At 41.8% G+C, this 20697-nt stretch overlaps 1 protein-coding gene across 1 annotated transcript; it reads right to left on the bottom strand.

Moving 5' to 3' along the window:
• Nucleotides 1–1431: 1431 nt before the first annotated feature.
• Nucleotides 1432–20336, bottom strand: LOC307139739 (uncharacterized protein). Its single transcript, XM_079838821.1, has 4 exons — nt 20276–20336; nt 2033–2362; nt 1684–1785; nt 1432–1597 (listed from the first exon to the last, which is right to left on the bottom strand). The coding sequence occupies exons 1-4, from the start codon at nt 20319–20321 to the stop codon at nt 1524–1526; spliced, it is 552 nt and encodes a 183-aa protein (XP_079694947.1). The 5' UTR covers nt 20322–20336; the 3' UTR covers nt 1432–1523.
• Between the last annotated feature and the right edge of the window lie 361 nt (nt 20337–20697).

Below are 20697 nucleotides of genomic sequence, written 5' to 3' on the forward strand. Positions count from 1 at the left end.
CATCATTCAAGTGATTTTTTCATTAAAAAATCATTTTTAATGAGCCAATTTATGACATAGTTAAGTATTTGTGCAGTAAATAGGTAAAAAACTACCAAATACCCACAAAAACACAACATAAATGTATAGTTGAGAAGTAAATAAAAAAAATGATATATAGTTTTCCATGTAAAAAAAATTATATTTCCTTTTGCAATCGCTCTGTAAAAGTTTGGGGTCCATCTGACCCCAAGGGACTCAAACGTAAACCCTACTTGAGGGACGATTAAGGGTTAATCTATTAATCATATTTAATCTTCATTAGTTGCTGATGCAGTGATCATTAATAAAGGGTTTAGTTCTTCATGAGTCACACATGAACTCATGATTATCTGTGCATTAGTTAAGCAGGAATGAATGCATATTAGTGCACCCGCATTTGTAAAGTTTTACCTGTTTTGTTCAAAAAGCGTCTGTATTAGTCTTCGAACGTTCACCTTGTAAACAATGGGGCGATACTTCAGCCCACGTTCAGCCTGACCTTTTCAACGTACATTACGCAATGCCTAGCTCGTTGCAGACCAGCACAAGACGATCAATTGTGGTTAAAAAGTATATACATTTGATTTTTTTTTTGAAAATGGCCGATGGTTTGGCTTGATCAGACCCTGTTCCTCAGCTGGGAACATTTGAAGCTCTTCATCGCCCTTTGAAACCGCATTGATGTGCACCTTCAACATTTTGGTTGCCATTGAAGTCCATTGTGTGGAAAAAAATCCTGACATTATTTCCCTCAAAAAAACTTCCTTTCTATTCCACTGAAGAAAGAAAGACATGGACATCTTGGATGGCATTGGGGTGAGTAAATGATCAGGACGTGTTCATTTTGAGGTGAACAAATCCTTTAAGTGCAATTTTAAGTATATTTCTGAGAAGTACATAAAAGTAGACTTTCTTTTATTTATTTTTATTTAAAAGAAGTATACTAATAGCACACTTGAATACACTTCTTTTTCGTAAGGGTGATCACTGATCATGGATGAAAGGAAGAGGCTTTATGAGATAAAAACTGCTACTTCAAGACAAAGAAATAAGCAATAAAACTAGGGCTGTCAAAAGATTAATCACATCCAAAATAAAAGTTTGTGTTTACATAAAATATGTGTGTGTACTCTGTTAATTATAATTTATATATAAATACACACACAAGCATGTATATATTTAAGAAATATTTGCATGGATATACTGAATATACATTTATATAATCTATAATATATATAAATATAAATGTTTTATATATAAAAATAATTTATTATTATTAAAATATAAAATAAAATATTATATATTTTCTTAAATATATACATGCTTGTGTGTGTATTTATATATAAATAATAATTAACAGAGTACACACACATATATTATGTAAACACAAACTTTTATTTTGGATGCGATTAATCGCGATTAATCTTTTGACAGCCCTAAATAAAACTCATTAGTAAGCAAATATTCAGAAAACAATCTAATCAGAGAAGATGCTGGTCTCATCAATCTTCTGTTGTGTGTTCATGTCCTTCTCTAAATCTTCTCATTCTCACTTCTTCATCTTCCTGCTTCTTTCCTAAAAGCATCAGATTCTCATCATCATCTTCACACTCGTAATATTTGCATGTCAAATCCATAGTAAAGATGATAAATGTCTCTGACCTGACGTGAGTCTCATGTAGATGTGAAAACCTCCTAACAGACCCAACAGAAACATCATCTGAAGACACCAGACCAGCACATGCACCAAAGACGCTGAACTCTCTGAAAACAACACAGACATGTCAATCAATCAATCAGTTCATCTATATTGGGTTGCTGATACAGATTAACAGTAATAATCTCACCAGGACAGTGTTTTACACTAAAGATCATCTGTTGGTGACTGACAATGACAAACACAGCAGAATGCCATACATCCACACTCCTCCTGCTCAACTGATTGCTTAGCATGAGAGTGAGATGTGGAGAACATGAGATTGTAATGAGTCTGATGAGAGAGTTACTGTACCTTCAACAATCACTTGAAAATCTCCTTTAGATATTTCAGTGCCCTCTGAGTTAAAGACTTGGAATGTGTAAGTCCCTGAATCTGCTCTGGTCACAGGGTTTATTATCAGAGTCCCATTAACGAATTTCACTTCAGGTCTGTTATTAAAAAGATCACAGTCCTTCATCGTGTCCTTCTTTATTTTACAAATTGGATCTTTTTCTGTGCTGCTTATTCTCTTTAGTATCTGCAGCTCATAACTAGCATCCAGCACCATCTGCAGATTGAGTTTGTGTCCCAGAGCAGCGTAACAGGGATCTGACTGATTAATCCAGCAGTTAAACTCCAAACCTGAAGAACACACACACACAAAAAGAGAAAGAAAGAAAGAGAAAGAGAGAGAGAGAGAGAGAGAGATTTCAAAAAGCTTTATTTACATAAAATCAAACCAAAACTTTTTTACACAAACATCTTAAAAATCCATTTTTATAAAAAAAGTGCAAAGTGCAGTTCATTTTCAACAACGGAACATAAAGCTCCTTTATGACACCATATTTCTTCAAACACAGTTAAAGAGTTCATAGTTTTGTAAAAAAAGAAATTGACAGTCTTGCTTTAATCAAAGCAGCAAATACCTTTTCCACATTACATTCTCTATTGTGCTCAATCTTATCCTTTCTACTGACATAAATAGACATTTTGGCTTTACCCAAAATAAAATTCAACAATTGACATTCTTGCTTTCTTTTTTGTACATATTTAAAACCCATAATAAAAGTTTGTACAGAAAATTCCTCATTTAAACAATTAAAAAAACATAAAACAGAGGCTTCAGTCTTGAATATTGCATAAAAGTGTGAAAAACAGTCTCTCTTTCAAAACAAAAAGGACAATCTTGGCTAACACTTGGATTTAAAACAGAAATAAAAGCATTAACCGCAAGAATACCATGAAGAACATGCCTCTGTAAATCTCCAACTCGTTTAGCTAACGGTGGCTTATAAAGTGCTCTCCACTCTGGTTTAGCATCTTTACTCATTTTAAAAACATCACGCCATGGTGAATCAATTCTTCCATTGCACGGATCAGTAGAATGAGGCATCTACGATCTCTATACAGTATCTATGACCACGCTCGTATTTTGACCTCACTTAGTAGAAGTTATGTCTGAGCTCAGAGATGATCACGTTCGTCTGATAAGAGGTAAAATAATAGCATAAATACTGCTGGGTTTCTCTCAGAAACTGATGGTTTGTCTAGATAAGACCCTTATTCATCATCTGGTGTCGTTTAAAGCTGCACTGAAACTGTCATTTGGACCTTGACCCGTTTGGAGCCCATTGAAGTCCATTATATGTTTACCTACCCCTAATCGATACACACTTATTATTAAACACATAATAGACACTTTGGGAAAAATCCTGGAATGTTTTCATCAAAAAACTAAAACTGCAGAAAGAAAGACATGGACATCTTGGATGACATGGGGGTGAGTCAATTATCAGCAAAAGTTTATTTAAAAGTGAACTATTCCTTTAATTTAGAAACACTAAAAAAATCTCTTATTAAATGAATGTTGGACACAGTTGGACTGACCAGGGTGGATAACTTCCTCCAAAACCCTTCCTAGTCTAGTAGCGAACACTTTTGATAGCAATTATAGTCACAGCACAATAAAGATACAGGTCGCCAGTTTCTTATGTCTCTCACGTCCCCTTTTTTTGGCAAAAGGGTAAGGACCGCTCGTCTACAGCTCAGCGTCAGAAGTCCTCCTGCTAGCAGATCCTCCCCTATCACAGGCCAAAAGGCTTTATAGAACTCAACTGGGATCCCAGGAGCCTTACTTTGGAGAGCTTCATGCAGTTCACTCAGGCCTATAGCTCTCTTGAGTGCTGCATTAGCGTCTTCAGAGAACTTAGTCCTTCATAAAAACCTCTAATTTACTCTTGGACCTATCCTCTTCTCCATTTACACTACATCATTGGGACCCATCATACAGGCACATGGCTTCTCACATCACTGCTATGCGGATGACACTCAGCTCTACCTTTCAACCCAACCAGACGACCCCACAGTAGCTGCACGAATCTCCAGCTGTCTGGCGGACATCTCGGCATGGATGAGAAAACATCACCTGCAGCTCAACCTGGCAAAGACTGAACTGCTCGTCTTCCTGGCCAATCCGACAATACAACATGACTTCGCCATCCAGCTAGGTTAATCTCGGATCACCCCTTCAGGGTCGGTTAGAAACCTTGGTGTAATCTTTGACGACCAGCTGTCCTTCAAAGACCACATTTCAAAGACGGCTCGCTCATGCAGGTTTGCGCTCCACAACATCAGGACGATCAGACCATTCCTAACAGAGCTCCTACAAGTCTACACCCCCACCAGAAGCCTTTGCTCAGCTAAGGAGCAACGGCTTGTGGTGCCATCACAGAGAGGCAGAAAATCCCTCTCCAGAACATTCACATTCACCGTTCCCGGCTGGTGGAACGATCTTCCCACCTCCATCCGAATTGCAGAATCACTGACAGCATTCAAACGACAGCTGAAAACTCACCTCTTCCGCGAGCACTTAACCTTATCTTAAAAAATAAATAAAAAAAACTCTCCATTTCCTTATTTTCCTTCTATTTTTCTCTACTTCCCTGCCCTAGTGTGTGATGCTCTGTGCGGTGTCCAAAACTCAGTACTTCAGGCCAGAGTCCTGCACGGGTCCGATTTTGAAAACCCGCACCCGCCCGTACCCGCAGTGCTTAAACCCGCATCCGACCCATTTTCCGACAACAGCACTAAATAAAATCCGCACCCGACCCGACCCGCTTAAAATAGAACCGACATGATAACCGATATGAGGGCACGCGCGCGCCGCGCGGCCACAGATAAACTGATATGGATTTGAAATTATTTTATCAACTTGGAATACAGGCAAGGCATATTTTTGTATATGCATATTTTTAGGAACACATCTACAATATACATGCATATATTGTTTATATATAGGCCTATATTAGTTACACGTGACTGTTTAAAACCCGTGTTTCTCCCTTGTCCGACCCGACCCGCACCCGTATCCGACACAGTAGGATGTTTTTCACCCGTTTCAGCAATGCGTGCAGGACTCAGCTTCAGGCACTTTCTGTGTTTCGCTGCCTCTTCATGATGGATCGCTTCTTGTACTCCTCAGTTGTAAGACGCTTTGGATAAAAGCGTCTGCTAAATGCATAAATGTAATGTACATGTAAAACACTACTCAACAACCTGATCTTCCCTGTGCTCACAACTATACAGCTCTTCATAAAAACTGATAGCTCTTTTCCGAATTTCAGTAGGATCTGATACAAAAGAACCGGTCTCAGAAAATAAGGAATGCATAAAGCGTTTTTGACCGTTCTTTTTTTCCCAGACTAATAAGAATTTTGATGGCATATCCACCTGGTCTATATCTTTAAAACGAGATCGAACTAGTGTCCCCAGTGCTTTCACTCAAGTCAGACAAAGCAGATAAAAAAAAAAAGGGATTCAATATGCGTTTGATTTCCACTTGACTGTGCCACTTCTTGAAAATTCAGAATTTCATCTTCTAAAATTTGTATAGATTTAATCATATCTTTTGTGACATTTTAAGTGTACTGTTGACATAATTGCTTAAAGCTGCAGTCCGTAGTTTTTCCTCTTTGTCGCCATCTCTGTTCGAAATCTGCAATTGCAGTTATTCGCGGAATTATCAACTTTATGTGATTTGTGCTTCGGCACGGCACAGCGCGGAGGAATCCAATGTTTTGAGGAGAATGTGCGGCTGTCAGTCACCGCACCGGTGTGGATACTGTCATTCAGAATCACAGATTATACTTTTTGAAAGTATGACCAACATAATAATTTTCACCAGAAAAAGGAACCTGAACAAGTAAGAAGATAACATCCACTTTTGTTCTGTCTAACTAAGGGGGAAAAAGCATTGTAGTAAATCGCGATGATTACACTAAATCTAACAATAGTTTATCATATCACGTCAAACCGTGCAAATAAATACTTTGTTTATAAATTGTTAATATTAACAACATCAGCATAGCGTGACTACATTTAATGTGTATTAGGGCTACCTGTGGTTCAGTTTCCATTTCTGTGCAATCTAATATCTGACTGTCATATACCAACAAATGAATGTGGAGTAGAGGAGAATTTCTCTCTCTCACAGCTAGCACAAAATAATTGATATTTACCATAATGCATATAGCAAAACGAGAAAGGCACAACAAAGAAAACTCCATAACTGTATGAATTAAGCGAACAAGTGTGCTTCTGTTACATAATTGAACCATTGAAATGTCTTGTCCAGCAGAAAAAAAGCGCTCTCTGCGTTCCGTTTTGAAGCCCTTTAAAACACAGAGTTCACACCACCTTTCAAAAGCCATTTTTATCCTTGTTTTGGCATAGGCCCGGTTGAAGTCTCTTTTTTTCTGTAGCTACTCCGAGGGTGTGTCTCAATCAGCTCCCTAGCTCAGGGCTTTTCAAACTGGGGTCCTCCAGAAGGCTCTAAGGGGTCCCCAGAAAATGTCAGAGAATAAAAAGACAAAGCAAAAATGGGTAAAGTCTCTCGTTTCTTGCCGTATTGATACTTTCCAGAATTGTATGTTTGATTTACATATTTCTAGTGAGTTTCTCAAATCAATCAAATCAAATCAAATCACTTTATTGTCACACAGCCATGTACACAAGTGCAACAGCAGGTGAAATTCTTGGTGCAGTTCCGAGCAACATAGCAGTCATGACATGTACAACATTTAAAGCAGCATCAGATTACACATCTGATGCGCCCACAATTACTCACAGCACAGTAAAACACTACAATAAATAATTTACACAATGTGAGTGTAGTTCTCACAGCTTTAACCAATATACACATACTTACAATATACATATACTTTAAACAATATACACTAAACATACATTAAACAGTATACATTAAGCTATAATAATAATAATATACAATGTACAGTATCCATTATTATTCACAGTAGAGATCCAATGTACAATAGGTGCTATATGATAAATGATAAATAATAAATTATAATAAATGTGTATATAATGTGTGTGTATCTACAGTGGGTTGTGCTGAGTGATATTCTGTCCAGTGTGTGTTATGATCCTGATGGGTCAAGAGTTAAGGAGTCTGATTGTTTGTGGGAAGAAGCTGTTCTGGAGTCGGCTGGTGCGTGTTCTGATGCTGCGGTACCGTCTGCCTGATGGCAGCAGTGAGAGCAGCCCATGGCTCGGGTGGCTAGAGTCTCTGATGATCCTCTGAGCTCTCTTCACACATCGCCTGGCGTAAATGTCCTGGAGGGAGGGAAGCTCACCTCCGATGATGCAGCTGGCCGTGCGCACTACCCTTTGCAGGGCTTTGCGGCTGCGGGCGGTACTGTTGCCGTACCAGGTGGTGATGCAGCCAGTCAGCAGGCTCTCTATGGTGCTGCTGTAGAACCGTGTGAGGATGTGGCGGCTCATTCCAAACCTCCTCAGCCGTCGCAGAAAGAAAAGGCGTTGATGAGCCTTCTTCACAACGGCCTCGGAGTGGACGGACCATGAGAGTTCCTCTGTGATGTGGACACCGAGGAACTTGAAGCTGCTGACTCTCTCCACCGGTGCTCCATCGATGGTGATGGGGCGGTGTTCTCTCTCATTCCTCCTGAAGTCGACCACCAGCTCCTTGGTCTTGCTGACGTTGAGGGAGAGGTTGTGCTCCTGACACCACCGTGTCAGAGTGTGCACCTCCTCTCTGTAGGCCGTTTCATCATTGTCAGTGATGAGACCTACCACCGTCGTATCGTCAGCAAACTTGATGATGGTGTTGGAGCTGTGGGTTGCCACACAGTCATGTGTGTACAAGGAGTACAGGAGTGGGCTGAGAACACAGCCCTGAGGGGCTCCAGTGTTGAGAGTCAGTGGTGAGGAGATGTTACTGCCCATTCTGACCACCTGGCGTCTGTTTGACAGGAAGTCCAGGATCCAGCTGCATAACAGGCTGTTTAAGCCGAGAGCCCGGAGTTTCATGTCAAGTATGGAGGGCACAATGGTGTTGAATGCTGAGCTGTAGTCTACAAACAGCATTCTCACATATGTGTTCCTCTTTTCCAGGTGGGAGAGAGCAGTGTGAATTGTTGATGAAATGGCATCATCAGTGGAGCGGTTTTTGCGGTATGCAAACTGCAGTGGGTCCAGTGAGGGGGGGAGAACAGAGCAGATGTGGTCTCTGACTAGTCTCTCAAAGCATTTGCTGATGATGGGGGTCAGAGCAACAGGACGCCAGTCGTTTAAGCAGAGTGTTTTTGACTGCTTAGGTACAGGAACAATGGTGGACGTTTTGAAGCATGTGGGGACCACAGACAGGGAGAGGGACAGGTTGAAAATGTCCGTGAAAACTCCAGCCAGTTGGCGCGCGCACGCTCTGATGACGCGGCCGGGAATCCCGTCTGGACCCGCGGCTTTACGGACGTTCACCCGCCGGAAGGATCGGGTTACATCCGCTTCAGATACGGAGAGTGCACTAACCTCTGTATCTTCAGCCGCGAGCTCTCTCTCCGCGAGGGCGGTGTTTGTTCCCTCAAAGCGAGCATAAACGGTGTTGAGCTCGTCCGGGAGAGAGGCAGCGGTGTTCACGGTGGAGTTTGAGTTCCTTTTATAGTCTGTGATGATGTTAATTCCCCGCCACATGCTTCTGGAGTCGGTGGTGTTGAACTGTCCTTCAATCTTGTCCCTGTACTGGCGTTTTGCTGCTTTGATTGTTTTCCGGAGGGCATAACTTGCTTGTTTATGCTCCTCCGCATTACCGGAGTTAAAGGTGAGGGACCGCGCATTGAGTGCCGCGCGAACATCCCCATTTATCCACGGCTTCTGGTTTGGGTACAGCCGAATTGTTTTGGTCGGAACAACGTCATCTACGCACTTCCTGATGAAACACGTTACGCTATCAGCGTAGACCTCGATGTCGTCATCAGAGGCCGACCGGAACATCTCCCAGTCCGCGTGATCAAAACAGTCCTGTAGCATAGAGTCCGATTGGTCCGACCAGCACTGGATGGTTCTGAGGGCTGGTGCTTCCTGTTTCAGTCTCTGCCTGTAAGCGGGCAAAAGTAGAATGGACGCGTGATCTGATTTGCCGAATGGTGGGCGAGGGAGGGACTTGTAACCCTCCTTGAAGGGGGAGTAGCAGTGGTCTAAAACACGGTTCCCTCGCGTGTTGATGCTAACATGTTGGTGGTATTTGGGTGCGATGCGCTTGAAGTTGGCTTTGTTAAAGTCCCCGGTCACAATAAACGCAGCCTCAGGATGCGCGGTTTCCTGCTCACTCACTGACCTATACAGTTCCTTTAGTGCCCGGTCTGTGTTGGCTTGTGGGGGAATATACACCACTGTGATGATGACCGCGGTGAATTCCCTCGGTAGCCAGAATGGTCGGCACAGAACCATGAGAAATTCCAGATCAGGAGAGCAGAAAGACTTGATAGAGTGTACGTTCCTCTGGTCACACCAGGATCGGTTGATCATAAAACACACACCCCCGCCTTTGCTTTTCCCGGAGAGATCTTTTTCTCTGTCCATCCGATGCACGGAGAACCCCGTGGTTTCGATGGCTGAGTCTGGAATCTCAGCGGACATCCAAGTTTCTGTAAGGCAGATAATGCAGCAGTCCCTCGTGTCTCGTTGGAAAGAGATCCGCGCTCTCAGCTCGCAGAGTTTATTGTCCAGAGACTGAACATTTGCCAGTAAAAATGAATCAGTTTCTCTCACTATAGTCCCCTTTATCTCGCTCACTGGGGTTGTAAAACAGTATTCTTAATGCAGTACTTAAGCTGCTTACATACATTTATTGTGAAAGTTGCTTATACAAATCATTTTTAATTGAAAATGTTCTTCTTCAGGTTTATACAGCCAACATTAAGTATAGCCAATTTAAGTTTGGAAACAATATGTTGTATTTACACTCACCTAAAGGATTATAGGGAACACCTGTTCAATTTCTAATTAATGCAATTATCTAATCAAACAATCACATGGCAGTTGCTTCAATGCATTTAGGGGTGCGGTCCTGGTCAAGACAATCTCCTGAACTCCAAACTGAATGTCAGAATGGGAAAGAAAGGTGATTTAAGCAATTTTGAGCGTGGCATGGTTGTTGGTGCCCAGCTGCTCAGTTACTGGGATTTTCACGCACAACCATTTCTAGGATTTATAAAGAATGGTGTGAAAAGGGAAAAACATCCAGTATGCGGCAGTCCTGTGGGAGAAAATGCCTTGTTGATGCTAGAGGTCAGAGGAGAATGGGCCGACTGATTCAAGCTGATAGAAGAGCAACTTTGACTGAAATAACCACTCGTTACAACCGAGGTATGCAGCAAAGCATTTGTGAAGCCACAACACACACAACCTTGAGGCAGATGGGCTACAACAGCAGAAGACCCCACCGGGTACCACTCATCTCCACTACAAATAGGAAAAAATGGGCTCACCAAAATTGGACAGTTGAAGACTGGAAAAATGTTGCCTGGTCTGATGAGTCTCGATTTCTGTTGAGACATTCAGATGGTAGAGTCAGAATTTGGCGTAAACAGAATGAGAACATGGATCCATCATGCCTTGTTACCACTGTGCAGGCTGGTGGTGGTGGTGTAATGGTGTGGGGGATGTTTTCTTGGCACACTTTAGGCCCCTTAGTGCCAATTGGGCATCGTTTAAATGCCACGGCCTACCTGAGCATTGTTTCTGACCATGTCCATCCCTTTATGACCAGCATGTCCCCATCCTCTGATGGCTACTTCCAGCAGGATAATGCACCGTCACAAAGCTCCAATCATTTCAAATTGGTTTTCTTGAACATGACAATGAGTTCACTGAACTAAAATGGCCTCCACAGTCACCAGAGCTCAACCCAATAGAGCATCTTTGGGATGTGGTGGAACGGGAGCTTCGTGCCCTGGATGTGCATCCCACAAATCTCCATCAACTGCAAGATGCTCTCCTATCAATATGGGCCAACATTTCTAAAGAATGCTTTCAGCACCTTGTTGAATCAATGCCATGTAGAATTAAGGCAGTTCTGAAGGCGAAAGGGGGTCAAACACAGTATTAGTGTGTGTTCCTAATAATCCTTTAGGTGAGTGTATAATGTCACACTTACTATTTATCTAACAGTTTAAAATGTTCTCATACATAAAAACCTTGCCCTAGTTCAGGGATCAGCCCATTGACTTATGTCCTGATCAGTGCCCTGACTACTGAGCTAGGGAGCTGATTGAAAGTCTGAAGTCTTTTGCATTTTGGGTGAATCTCCAGTTGTGTTTGAACCTTTCTGGATCCACTATCAAATTGACAAGTGTTTTGAGAAAAGGCTATAAATCTCCACCTCCAACATCCTCACACGCAATATAGCCTGCTAGACAGGAGAACATGTGTACAGATGTGAAGTAATGACGCAAAGACATGCTTGAATTTCCCGCAGAAATCCACCAGTACCACTGGAATTAAAAACAGTATTACAAGCTTACCGTTGTAAATCAAGCTATATGCACTGTAAACCCGAATAAGTTCCCAGAACTCAAAAAATTGAGGCAACCGATTGCCTCAAATTTTTTAAGTTGGATAACTTAAAAGTCACAATTTTCCAGAACTTAAAAGGTTGAACTACCTGCTACTTGTACCTTTTGATAACAGTTAAATTAAAGTGCTCATTTAGCTCAACTCAAATAATTGCAGTTCATATGACTTACAGTTTTCTGTTAAGGCAACTCAATTATTTTCAGTTATTATAACAAAGTTTTGAATTTTCACAGAACTTAAAAAAATAAGTACACAACCACACCATTTTATGTTAACAAAACTCAATATTTATTGCTTTGTGTTGTCATTGCTTTAAGTGCACGGTAGTCAAATATGTTGAGTTTGTTTACTTAAAAACATGTGACTCAAACTTTAAGGCAATTGATATCCAGCACGGTTTTAATCAGAAAAGCTGAATAAGTTATAAAATAGATTGTAAGTACTTTGACCTCCTGTGAGATTTACTCACACACAGACATCAAGAATCAGCCTATGAATCTCAACCATGGTGACACGCTTCATGCCGCAATGCATTATGGGAGCCATGGATGAGTTTTGCATGATGCACCCAGAATGCATTGCGGCATGAATCATGTCACCATTGTTGAGATTCATAGGCTGATTCTTGATGTATGTGTGTGAGTAAGTCTCGCAGGAGTTCGAAGTGCTTATTGTGTGATGTGTTAAACCGGAGAACAAAACTTATGTACACGTTTTAAAAATCGTTTAGCTTATAAGCTACATTAAACTGATGACAATAAAAATACAAAAAATAAATAAAATAAATAAATTTTGTCTTCCACTAACGCATTTCAGTTTGCCCCAATTAAATTGTTTTAATAGGCTATGGTTGTAATTTATTTGTTATGATGGATTTTACTTATTTGGTTAAGCACTTTGAGATTTTATTGTATTTTAGCATGTGCTATATAAATTAAGTTTATTTTTAAATCATCTCTATTTGAAACAACAGAAATAACAGGACTTCATAATTGTGCTGGAACAAGTCTGAAAAGTCAGCTGAAAAAGATTGCATATTTTGTTGAATGTCTCTGATTCTTTAGTGTTGTTCATGGACTTGCTTCTCTTGTTCAGTGTATTTAGCGTTTAGAGCTCCACCTAGTGGAGAGTTTGAATTCTGCAATTTCCAGTATTTACATGAATCAGGAAGTAGTGAGTGCTCCATGCGGGCAGCGGTAAAGATGGCTCTCTTAAATCGCCAAATATCACTGTAATCTTAAACTTTGCAACAGCATCGCTTTTTCACTCTATACCCAAGACCATTAAACCTGTGGGCAATCAAACTTGTTGTCTTCAGAGTCGTGTGAGGGAAGGGAGTTTATCTGACTGTTAAGACAGAAACTATGTTGAGGACAGTACAGTGAAAAAGCGGCTGCAGAGGAAGTTACAGCAGCAGCTTGAGAAGATTCAAGTAAATTGATAGAGTATTGTGTGAGCAATGGAGTCCACACCCTCACTCAAGACCAGATCGTATTTATCGTGTTCACGATCAGGCAGCTCCTCTACAAATGCTGCTGCTGCTATGGCGAGAGCAAAAGCTGAAGCAGCCAAGGCACGTTTATTGTATGCAGATGAGGAGGAAAAAATAAAAGTGGAGAAAGCCAAATTGGAGGCAAAAATGGATAAAATGGTGTTAGAGAGAGAAACTGCTGCAGCAGTAGCCGAAGCAGAGGCTCTAGAAGCAGCTGTTGACACCAGCGTCCATAGTAAACATGATCCTCCACTGGAAACAGCTCCTGTTGATGTTATGCAGCGGACATGTGAATACGTTGAGCAGATGAATCTACATGCAGTCACAGAATCAGCATCAAAAGCAGAGCCACTCCCTCAAGACGAGACCATACAGCCTCACACAGAGTTACCAGTAAGAAATTCTGTTTCTGCTATACGTTTCAAGGCAGAGAGTTGCTCAGACGACGCTGAATTTGATCACATGCGACCAAGGAAAGATTCTGCTCAACCATCACAACTCACAGCAGGCACATATCATCCTTCTGATAACATGACAGATGATAACCAGCGCAGAAGGCACACACGTTTCACCCAGTGCAGCACACTGCCTCTCACAATGGCAAGTCCAACACCTCAGCCTTCCCAACAAGACAAGACAGACATTTCAGACTTTGTCAGATATTTTGCTCGCCGTGAACTTGTTAACACTGGTTTAATACAGTTCAATGACCAACCAGAAAGCTTCAGAGCCTGGCAACGGTCCTTTCAAAATGCTGTAAGTGGTTTGAACTTGACACCTAGTGAAGAAATGGACTTGTTAGTCAAATGGTTGGGAAAAGAATCAGCTGAACACGCTAGACGCATGAGGTCAGTACACATTAATCAACCATCGAGGGGTCTTGACATGATATGGACTAGACTGGAAGAGTGTTATGGTGCTCCAGAGGTCATCGAAAGAGCTCTTTTCAAGCGTGTTGAAAATTTTCCGCGAATTTCAAGCAGAGATTATGCAAAGCTTCACGAATTGAGTGATCTTCTAATGGAAATGGAGTCAGCTAAAGCTGATGGATACCTTCCAGGCCTGTCATACCTGGATACAGCTAGGGGCATCAATCCCATAGTTCAGAAGCTGCCATTTAATCTACAAGAAAAGTGGCTGTCACATGGATCTGCTTACAAGGAGAGGTATGCTGTATCATTTCCCCCCTTCGAGGTCTTGGTTGACTTTATAAGTCAGCAGGCTAGAATAAGGAATGACCCTGGGTTCAATTTTTCTAATCAAACAGATTCACTTTATAAAGCAGACAAGGTCAGTTGGAGGCCAAGCAAATCAAGAGAAGTCTCAGTTAACAAGATAAATGTGTCTTCCCCTCTAAATTTTGACACTGACAGAGATGAACGGAAAACTGAGGATGCTGAAAGACTTTGTCCCATTCACAAAAGACCTCACTTGTTAAGGAAATGTCGTTCCTTCCGTGAGAAGCCTTTGGAGGAACGTTTTGCTTTTTTGAAAGAAAAGAGAATCTGTTTCAAGTGTTGTTTAGCCACAACTCACACAGCCAAGTACTGCAGATTTGTGACCAAATGTTCTGAGTGTGGAAGTGAGAAACACATTTCTGCGCTACACCCAGGCCCAGCTCCAAAGGCTCAAGAAGCAGCCTCCTCATCACAGCATGGCGGGGAGGAAGTTTCCACGCCTCCAACAGAAGTGGAAGCTCACTGTACTGAAGTTTGCAGAGGTGACCTCAGTAATAAGTCATGTTCAAAAATCAGCTTGGTGAAAGTCTATCCCAAAAGCCAGCCTGAGAAAGCACTGAAAGTCTATGTGATCCTTGATGAGCAGAGCAATAGGTCATTAGCTCGTTCTGAATTCTTTGATGCCTTCAAAGAAAATGGCTCAGCTTCTCCGTATACCCTTAGAACTTGTTCTGGAGTGACAGAGACTGTTGGTCGAAAAGCATCTGGCTACCAAATCGAGTCTGTAGATGGAAAGGTAATCCTCTCCCTTCCAAGTTTGCTAGAGTGTAACAACATTCCGGACAATAGGGCAGAGATTCCCACACCCAGTGCTGCTCTCTATCACTCTCACTTGAAGCCTATAGCTCCACTCATACCAGAGTTAGACCCAGATGCTCCTATCATGATTCTTCTGGGTCGTGACATTATCAGAGTACATAAGGTTCGCAGACAGGTAAACGGTCCTCATGATGCTCCTTATGCACAGAAGCTTGACCTAGGATGGGTGATAGTTGGCAATGTTTGTCTGAACGGCATTCACAAGTCTACCACAGTGAGTACATTCTTCACCAACACAAAAGAGCAACGCCCATCCATCTTTGATCCCTGTCCTAATGTTTTTTATGTGAAAGAGAGAAACAGGAACGATTGTAGACATTACAATGGGATGTGTTGTGTGGAGCAACTTGTTAACAATCACAAAGGAGATCAGTTTGGTCGAGAAGTGTTTAAGGTTACCTGTGATGACAACAAAGTAGCCCCATCTATCAATGACCTGTCGTTCCTTCACATTATGGAACAAGAGCTGGATAAAGACGAAAGCAACAGCTGGGTAGCACCATTACCTTTCAAAGCTCCAAGGTGCAGACTCCCTAACAACAGATGTCAAGCCATGAAAAGGTTGTCAGCCTTGAGACGTAATCTAGAGAGAAATCCAGAGATGAAACAGCACTTCTTTACCTTTATGGGCAAAGTTTTTAGTAACAAACATGCTGAAGAAGCTCCCCCTCTCATGGAAGGAGAAGAGTGCTGGTATTTGCCTCTCTTTGGGGTATATCACCCTAAAAAACCCGGGAATATAAGAGTTGTTTTTGATTCCAGTGCCCGTCATGAGGATGTCTCGCTGAATGATGTTCTTTTATCTGGACCAGACCTGAACAACACCCTTCTTGGGGTGCTTACACGGTTTCGCAAGGAAGCAGTGGCCATAACAGCTGACATTGAACAAATGTTCTACTGTTTCTTAGTGAGAGAGGATGACCGCAATTTCCTAAGGTTCTTTTGGTTCCGTAATAATGACCCATCTGAAGACATCATTGAGTACCGCATGCGGGTCCATGTTTTTGGAAACAGTCCATCTCCTGCTGTAGCCATCTATTGTCTCCGGCAGTCTGTTAAAGATGGTGACCCTGAGGTGATGAACTTTGTGAACCGTGACTTCTATGTCGACGATGGTTTGAAGTCTCTTCCTACAGTCAAGGCGGCAGTGGACCTGCTAAAAAACACACAGAAGACTCTTGCTGGTTCCAACTTACGGCTTCACAAGATAGCTTCAAACAGCAAAGAGGTTCTAAAGGCCTTTCCACCTCAAGATCATGCCAGTGATCTCAAAGATTTGGATCTTGGATCTGACATGCTTCCTACGCAGCGCAGTCTGGGATTGAATTGGAGTCTGAAATCTGACACCTTTACTTTCGAAATAGCTACTGAAGCAAAACCCTTTACTCGTCGAGGTGTCCTATCCACCATTAATAGCATCTTTGACCCCCTTGGCTTTGTTGCTCCAGTTACAATCCAGGGCAAATTAATCATGAGAGAACTTAATAGCCAGAATAATGACTGGGACTCCCCTCTTCCCAAGGAAATGGAGGAAAAGTGGGACATGTGGCGACTTTCACTTAAGGATTTAAGTAAGCTTCACATTCCAAGATGCTACACGAACATATCACCTTCTAAAGCTACACAAAGGGAATTGTTTGTCTTCTCAGATGCTTCAACAAAAGCAATAGCTGCAGTTGCCTACCTTAGATTGACAGATTCATTGGGAATCAACCATGTCGGCTTCATCATGGGGAAAGCAAAACTCAGCCCTGAGCAAACAGTTCCCCGGCTTGAGTTGTGTGCTGCGGTTCTGGCAGTAGAACTAGCAGAGTTCATCACTTCAGAAATTGACATACCTTTGGATGGCACTACGTACTTTACGGATAGTAAGGTTGTGCTTGGCTACATATATAATGAGACCCGACGCTTCTATGTATATGTAAGCAATCGAGTCCTCCGGATTCGCAAGTCTTCACATCCAAGTCAGTGGAGATATGTGCGTACTGATGAGAACCCAGCATACATTGCGACAAGGTCTGTCACTGCTGCTCATCTCCAAGACACCAACTGGCTTCAAGGACCAAAGTTTCTGAGAAACAACCCCCAGACTCTACCTGAAGAGAACACACATGAGCTTGTGAATCCTTCATCTGATGCTGAGGTACGTCCTCAAGTCTCCACATTGAAGACCGCAATGATGAGTAAGAGTCTTGGAGCTCAACGCTTCTCCAAATTTTCCACTTGGAAGTCCATCACTCATGCCATTGCACGTCTTCTTCATATATCTTGTCAGTTCCATAAAGGTTCTACAACAGGAACATCTAGCTGCAAGGGCTGGCATTACTGTTCCAATGCTCCAACAGTGGAAGAACTCTTATGTGCTGAAAAAATTATCATCAAAGCAGTCCAACAGGAGACATATGACCAAGAGTACAAAAGCTTGGAAACCGGGGGCAAGCTCTCCAGAAAAAGCCCGCTTAAAGCCTTAGACCCATTCATAGATGCAGATGGTCTGCTAAGAGTAGGAGGACGATTGACAGAAGCACAGATTGAGCTTGAAGTAAAAAAGCCCCTTATCATCCCTGGGAAACATCACATTGCAACACTTTTAGTGAAACATCATCATGAGAAAGTGCAACACCAGGGACGACATTACACAGAGGGTGCTGTGCGTGCTGCTGGCTATTGGATAGTTGGTGGAAAGAGACGCGTTTGCAGTGTCATTCATGAGTGTGTTAAATGCAGAAGACTTAGAAGAGAACCACAAACTAAAAAAATGGCTGACCTTCCAGCAGATCGTGTATCCACTGACCCTCCATTTACGAATGTGGGACTAGATGTTTTCGGCCCATGGAGTGTGGCGGCACGACGTACCAGAGGTGGTCATGCGCAAAGCAAAAGGTGGGCAGTAATATTCACCTGCATGAGTGTGAGAGCTGTGCACATTGAGCTTATTGAGTCTTTAGATACATCTAGCTTCATTAATGCCCTGCGGCGTTTTCTGGCTATTCGAGGGCCTGTGAAGCTCATCCGCTCAGACAGAGGAACAAATTTCGTAGGTGCTTGCAAGGAGCTTAACATTTCCTCCAATGTTGACAATACCTCTGTTATGAAATTTCTTGTGGACCAGGGCTGTACCTGGCAGTTCAACCCGCCTCATGCGTCTCATATGGGTGGGTCCTGGGAGAGGATGATTGGACTTGCTAGAAGGATATTGGATGCAATGTTCCAACAGCTTGGACCTTCAGCACTAACACATGAGACACTCTCCACTCTAATGGCAGAAGTTGCTGCTATAATCAATGCTCGACCCCTTGTCCCAGTGTCAACTGACCCAGATGACCCATTCCTACTCACACCCAATGCCCTCCTAACTCAAAAGGTCACAATTGCTCCTGCCCCAGCGGGTGATTGGGTCAAAGACCTTCATAACCGGCAGTGGCGCCGGGTACAACACTTGGCACAAACTTTCTGGGATAAATGGAAAAAGCAATACCTTACTCTTTTGCAACCAAAAAGAAAGTGGCCCTCTAGTAAGCCTGACCTGGAACTAGGAAGCATTGTGCTCTTGAAGGATGAACAGCAAAAAAAGGAATGAATGGCCTATGGGACTTGTTACTCAAGTCTTCCCAAGCAAGGACAATAAAGTCCGTAAGGTGGAAGTCAAGGTCTTTAAAAAGGAAGGGCCGAAGGTCTTCATACGGCCTATCACAAAGACAATCCTTCTCCTCACTCCTGAGAAACTTGGTTAGATTAATCTAAATGACTTGTGGATAGTGGCATGTTGTCCACGCCAGACGGGGAGTGTGCTGGAACAAGTCTGAAAAGTCAGCTGAAAAAGATTGCATATTTTGTTGAATGTCTCTGATTCTTTAGTGTTGTTCATGGACTTGCTTCTCTTGTTCAGTGTATTTAGGGTTTAGAGCTCCACCTAGTGGAGAGTTTGAATTCTGCAATTTCCAGTATTTACATGAATCAGGAAGTAGTGAGTGCTCCATGCGGGCAGCGGTAAAGATGGCTCTCTTAAATCGCCAAATATCACTGTAATCTTAAACTTTGCAACAGCATCGCTTTTTCACTCTATACCCAAGACCATTAAACCTGTGGGCAATCAAACTTGTTGTCTTCAGAGTCGTGTGAGGGAAGGGAGTTTATCTGACTGTTAAGACAGAAACTATGTTGAGGACAGTACAATCATTCTTAGCATGTAATTACTTAATTCTATTAAGTTGTACTTAATTTATGTTTTTAAGTTATGTTTACTTATTCACAAAAAAGTTCCATTTAATCAAAAAATATTAGTTGAAATTACTCAAAAGGAAGACCATGTTACACCAACTTGAAATAATTAAGTTAGTAGAACTTTTTCTAAAACTTTGTGTATACACTACCTAATCTATTTAATTAACATGAACATTCGGGTTTACAGTGTGGTAAGCAGATAGTATTGAACACTAGCTGGTAATGTACTTGCTCAAATTTATTTTGGATAATTTTTAACCCAAAAAAGTTACGGACTGCAACTTTAAACAACAAATTAGACAAAACTAAAACACAAAAGAAGAAAAAAACTTCACTCACACAACTCTGCACCACGTTCACTCCGCACACTCGCTCAACAAACACACCGAGAAAGAGAAAGAGAGAGAGAGAGAGAGAGAGAGAGAGAGAGAGAGAGAGAGAGAGAGAGAGAGAGAGAGAGAGAGAGAGAGAGAGAGAGAGAGAGCGGAACCGAAAGAGGAACCATGTGATGAGGTTTGAAAACAAGAACAGAACTGCTGGTTAGACTTCTTAAAATAAAATGTTAGCTTTAGTTTGCAAACTCCGTAAAAAAAGGGTAAAATTATAGTTTTTAATCAGTCAGAGAATGATAATTGTATTTTCTGGTATGGAGGTACAAAAAACTGTTATACTTTGTCTATGAAGACCATATGCAAAATATAATTATACAAACTATATATTTTTATAACACAAACTGTGACTGTTGATGTGAGTTAAACACTTCCATCTGACATATCATAATAATCCACACTCTTACATCAGGGCTGGATCCTGCAGATTATCTTAATGTAATATTAGAGTGTTTTTATTAGAGAGCTTCATCATAAGATGAGTTTGAGCTGAAAGTGGACTCACATGCAGCAGTTTTCAGCAGCAGCATCAGTCCAAAGATGAGCATCATTCCTCTAGAGTCCAGAAGAGCCCAATAATCCAGCAGAAGAGAGAAGATGCTGCTTCAGTCACACAATCGCTTCTCTATCTGACAGAAGAGTCTGTGCCCACCGTATATTCAGATACTACACACTTTCTGAGAGAAAAGGAAGTTCACATCATTTACTAGACAAGTTTGAGGTTGATGGTCTTGCACACGGGCACAAAAACACCACATCCGTGTCTTTTCTGTCCTGCTGTGGGCTTTTCATTGACTAATGCTTCTGCAATTTTACATTTTCATGAAGACATTATTATGGGAATAAGCAGTTTTCCTCACCCGTTTGTTGCTTTTATAACTGCAGGGCTCAAAGTGAGCATCATTCAGCATTGACCTCAGGTTGGAT

This window comes from Gobio gobio (assembly GCF_949357685.1).
Source record: "Gobio gobio genome assembly, chromosome: 16".
NCBI classification, from domain to species: Eukaryota; Metazoa; Chordata; class Actinopteri; order Cypriniformes; family Gobionidae; genus Gobio; species Gobio gobio.

Excerpts from the sequence above, each read along its gene's own strand:
- LOC307139739 (XM_079838821.1), bottom strand. The coding sequence starts at position 20,321 with ATGATGCTCATCTTTGGACTGATGCTGCTGCTGAAAACTGCTGCAT. Across the intron at positions 1,786-2,032 it reads TTTTCAAGTGATTGTTGAAG|AGAGTTCAGCGTCTTTGGTG; the intron begins GTACAGTAACTC and ends TGTTGTTTTCAG. Across the intron at positions 1,598-1,683 it reads CTACATGAGACTCACGTCAG|GAAAGAAGCAGGAAGATGAA; the intron begins GTCAGAGACATT and ends TGATGCTTTTAG.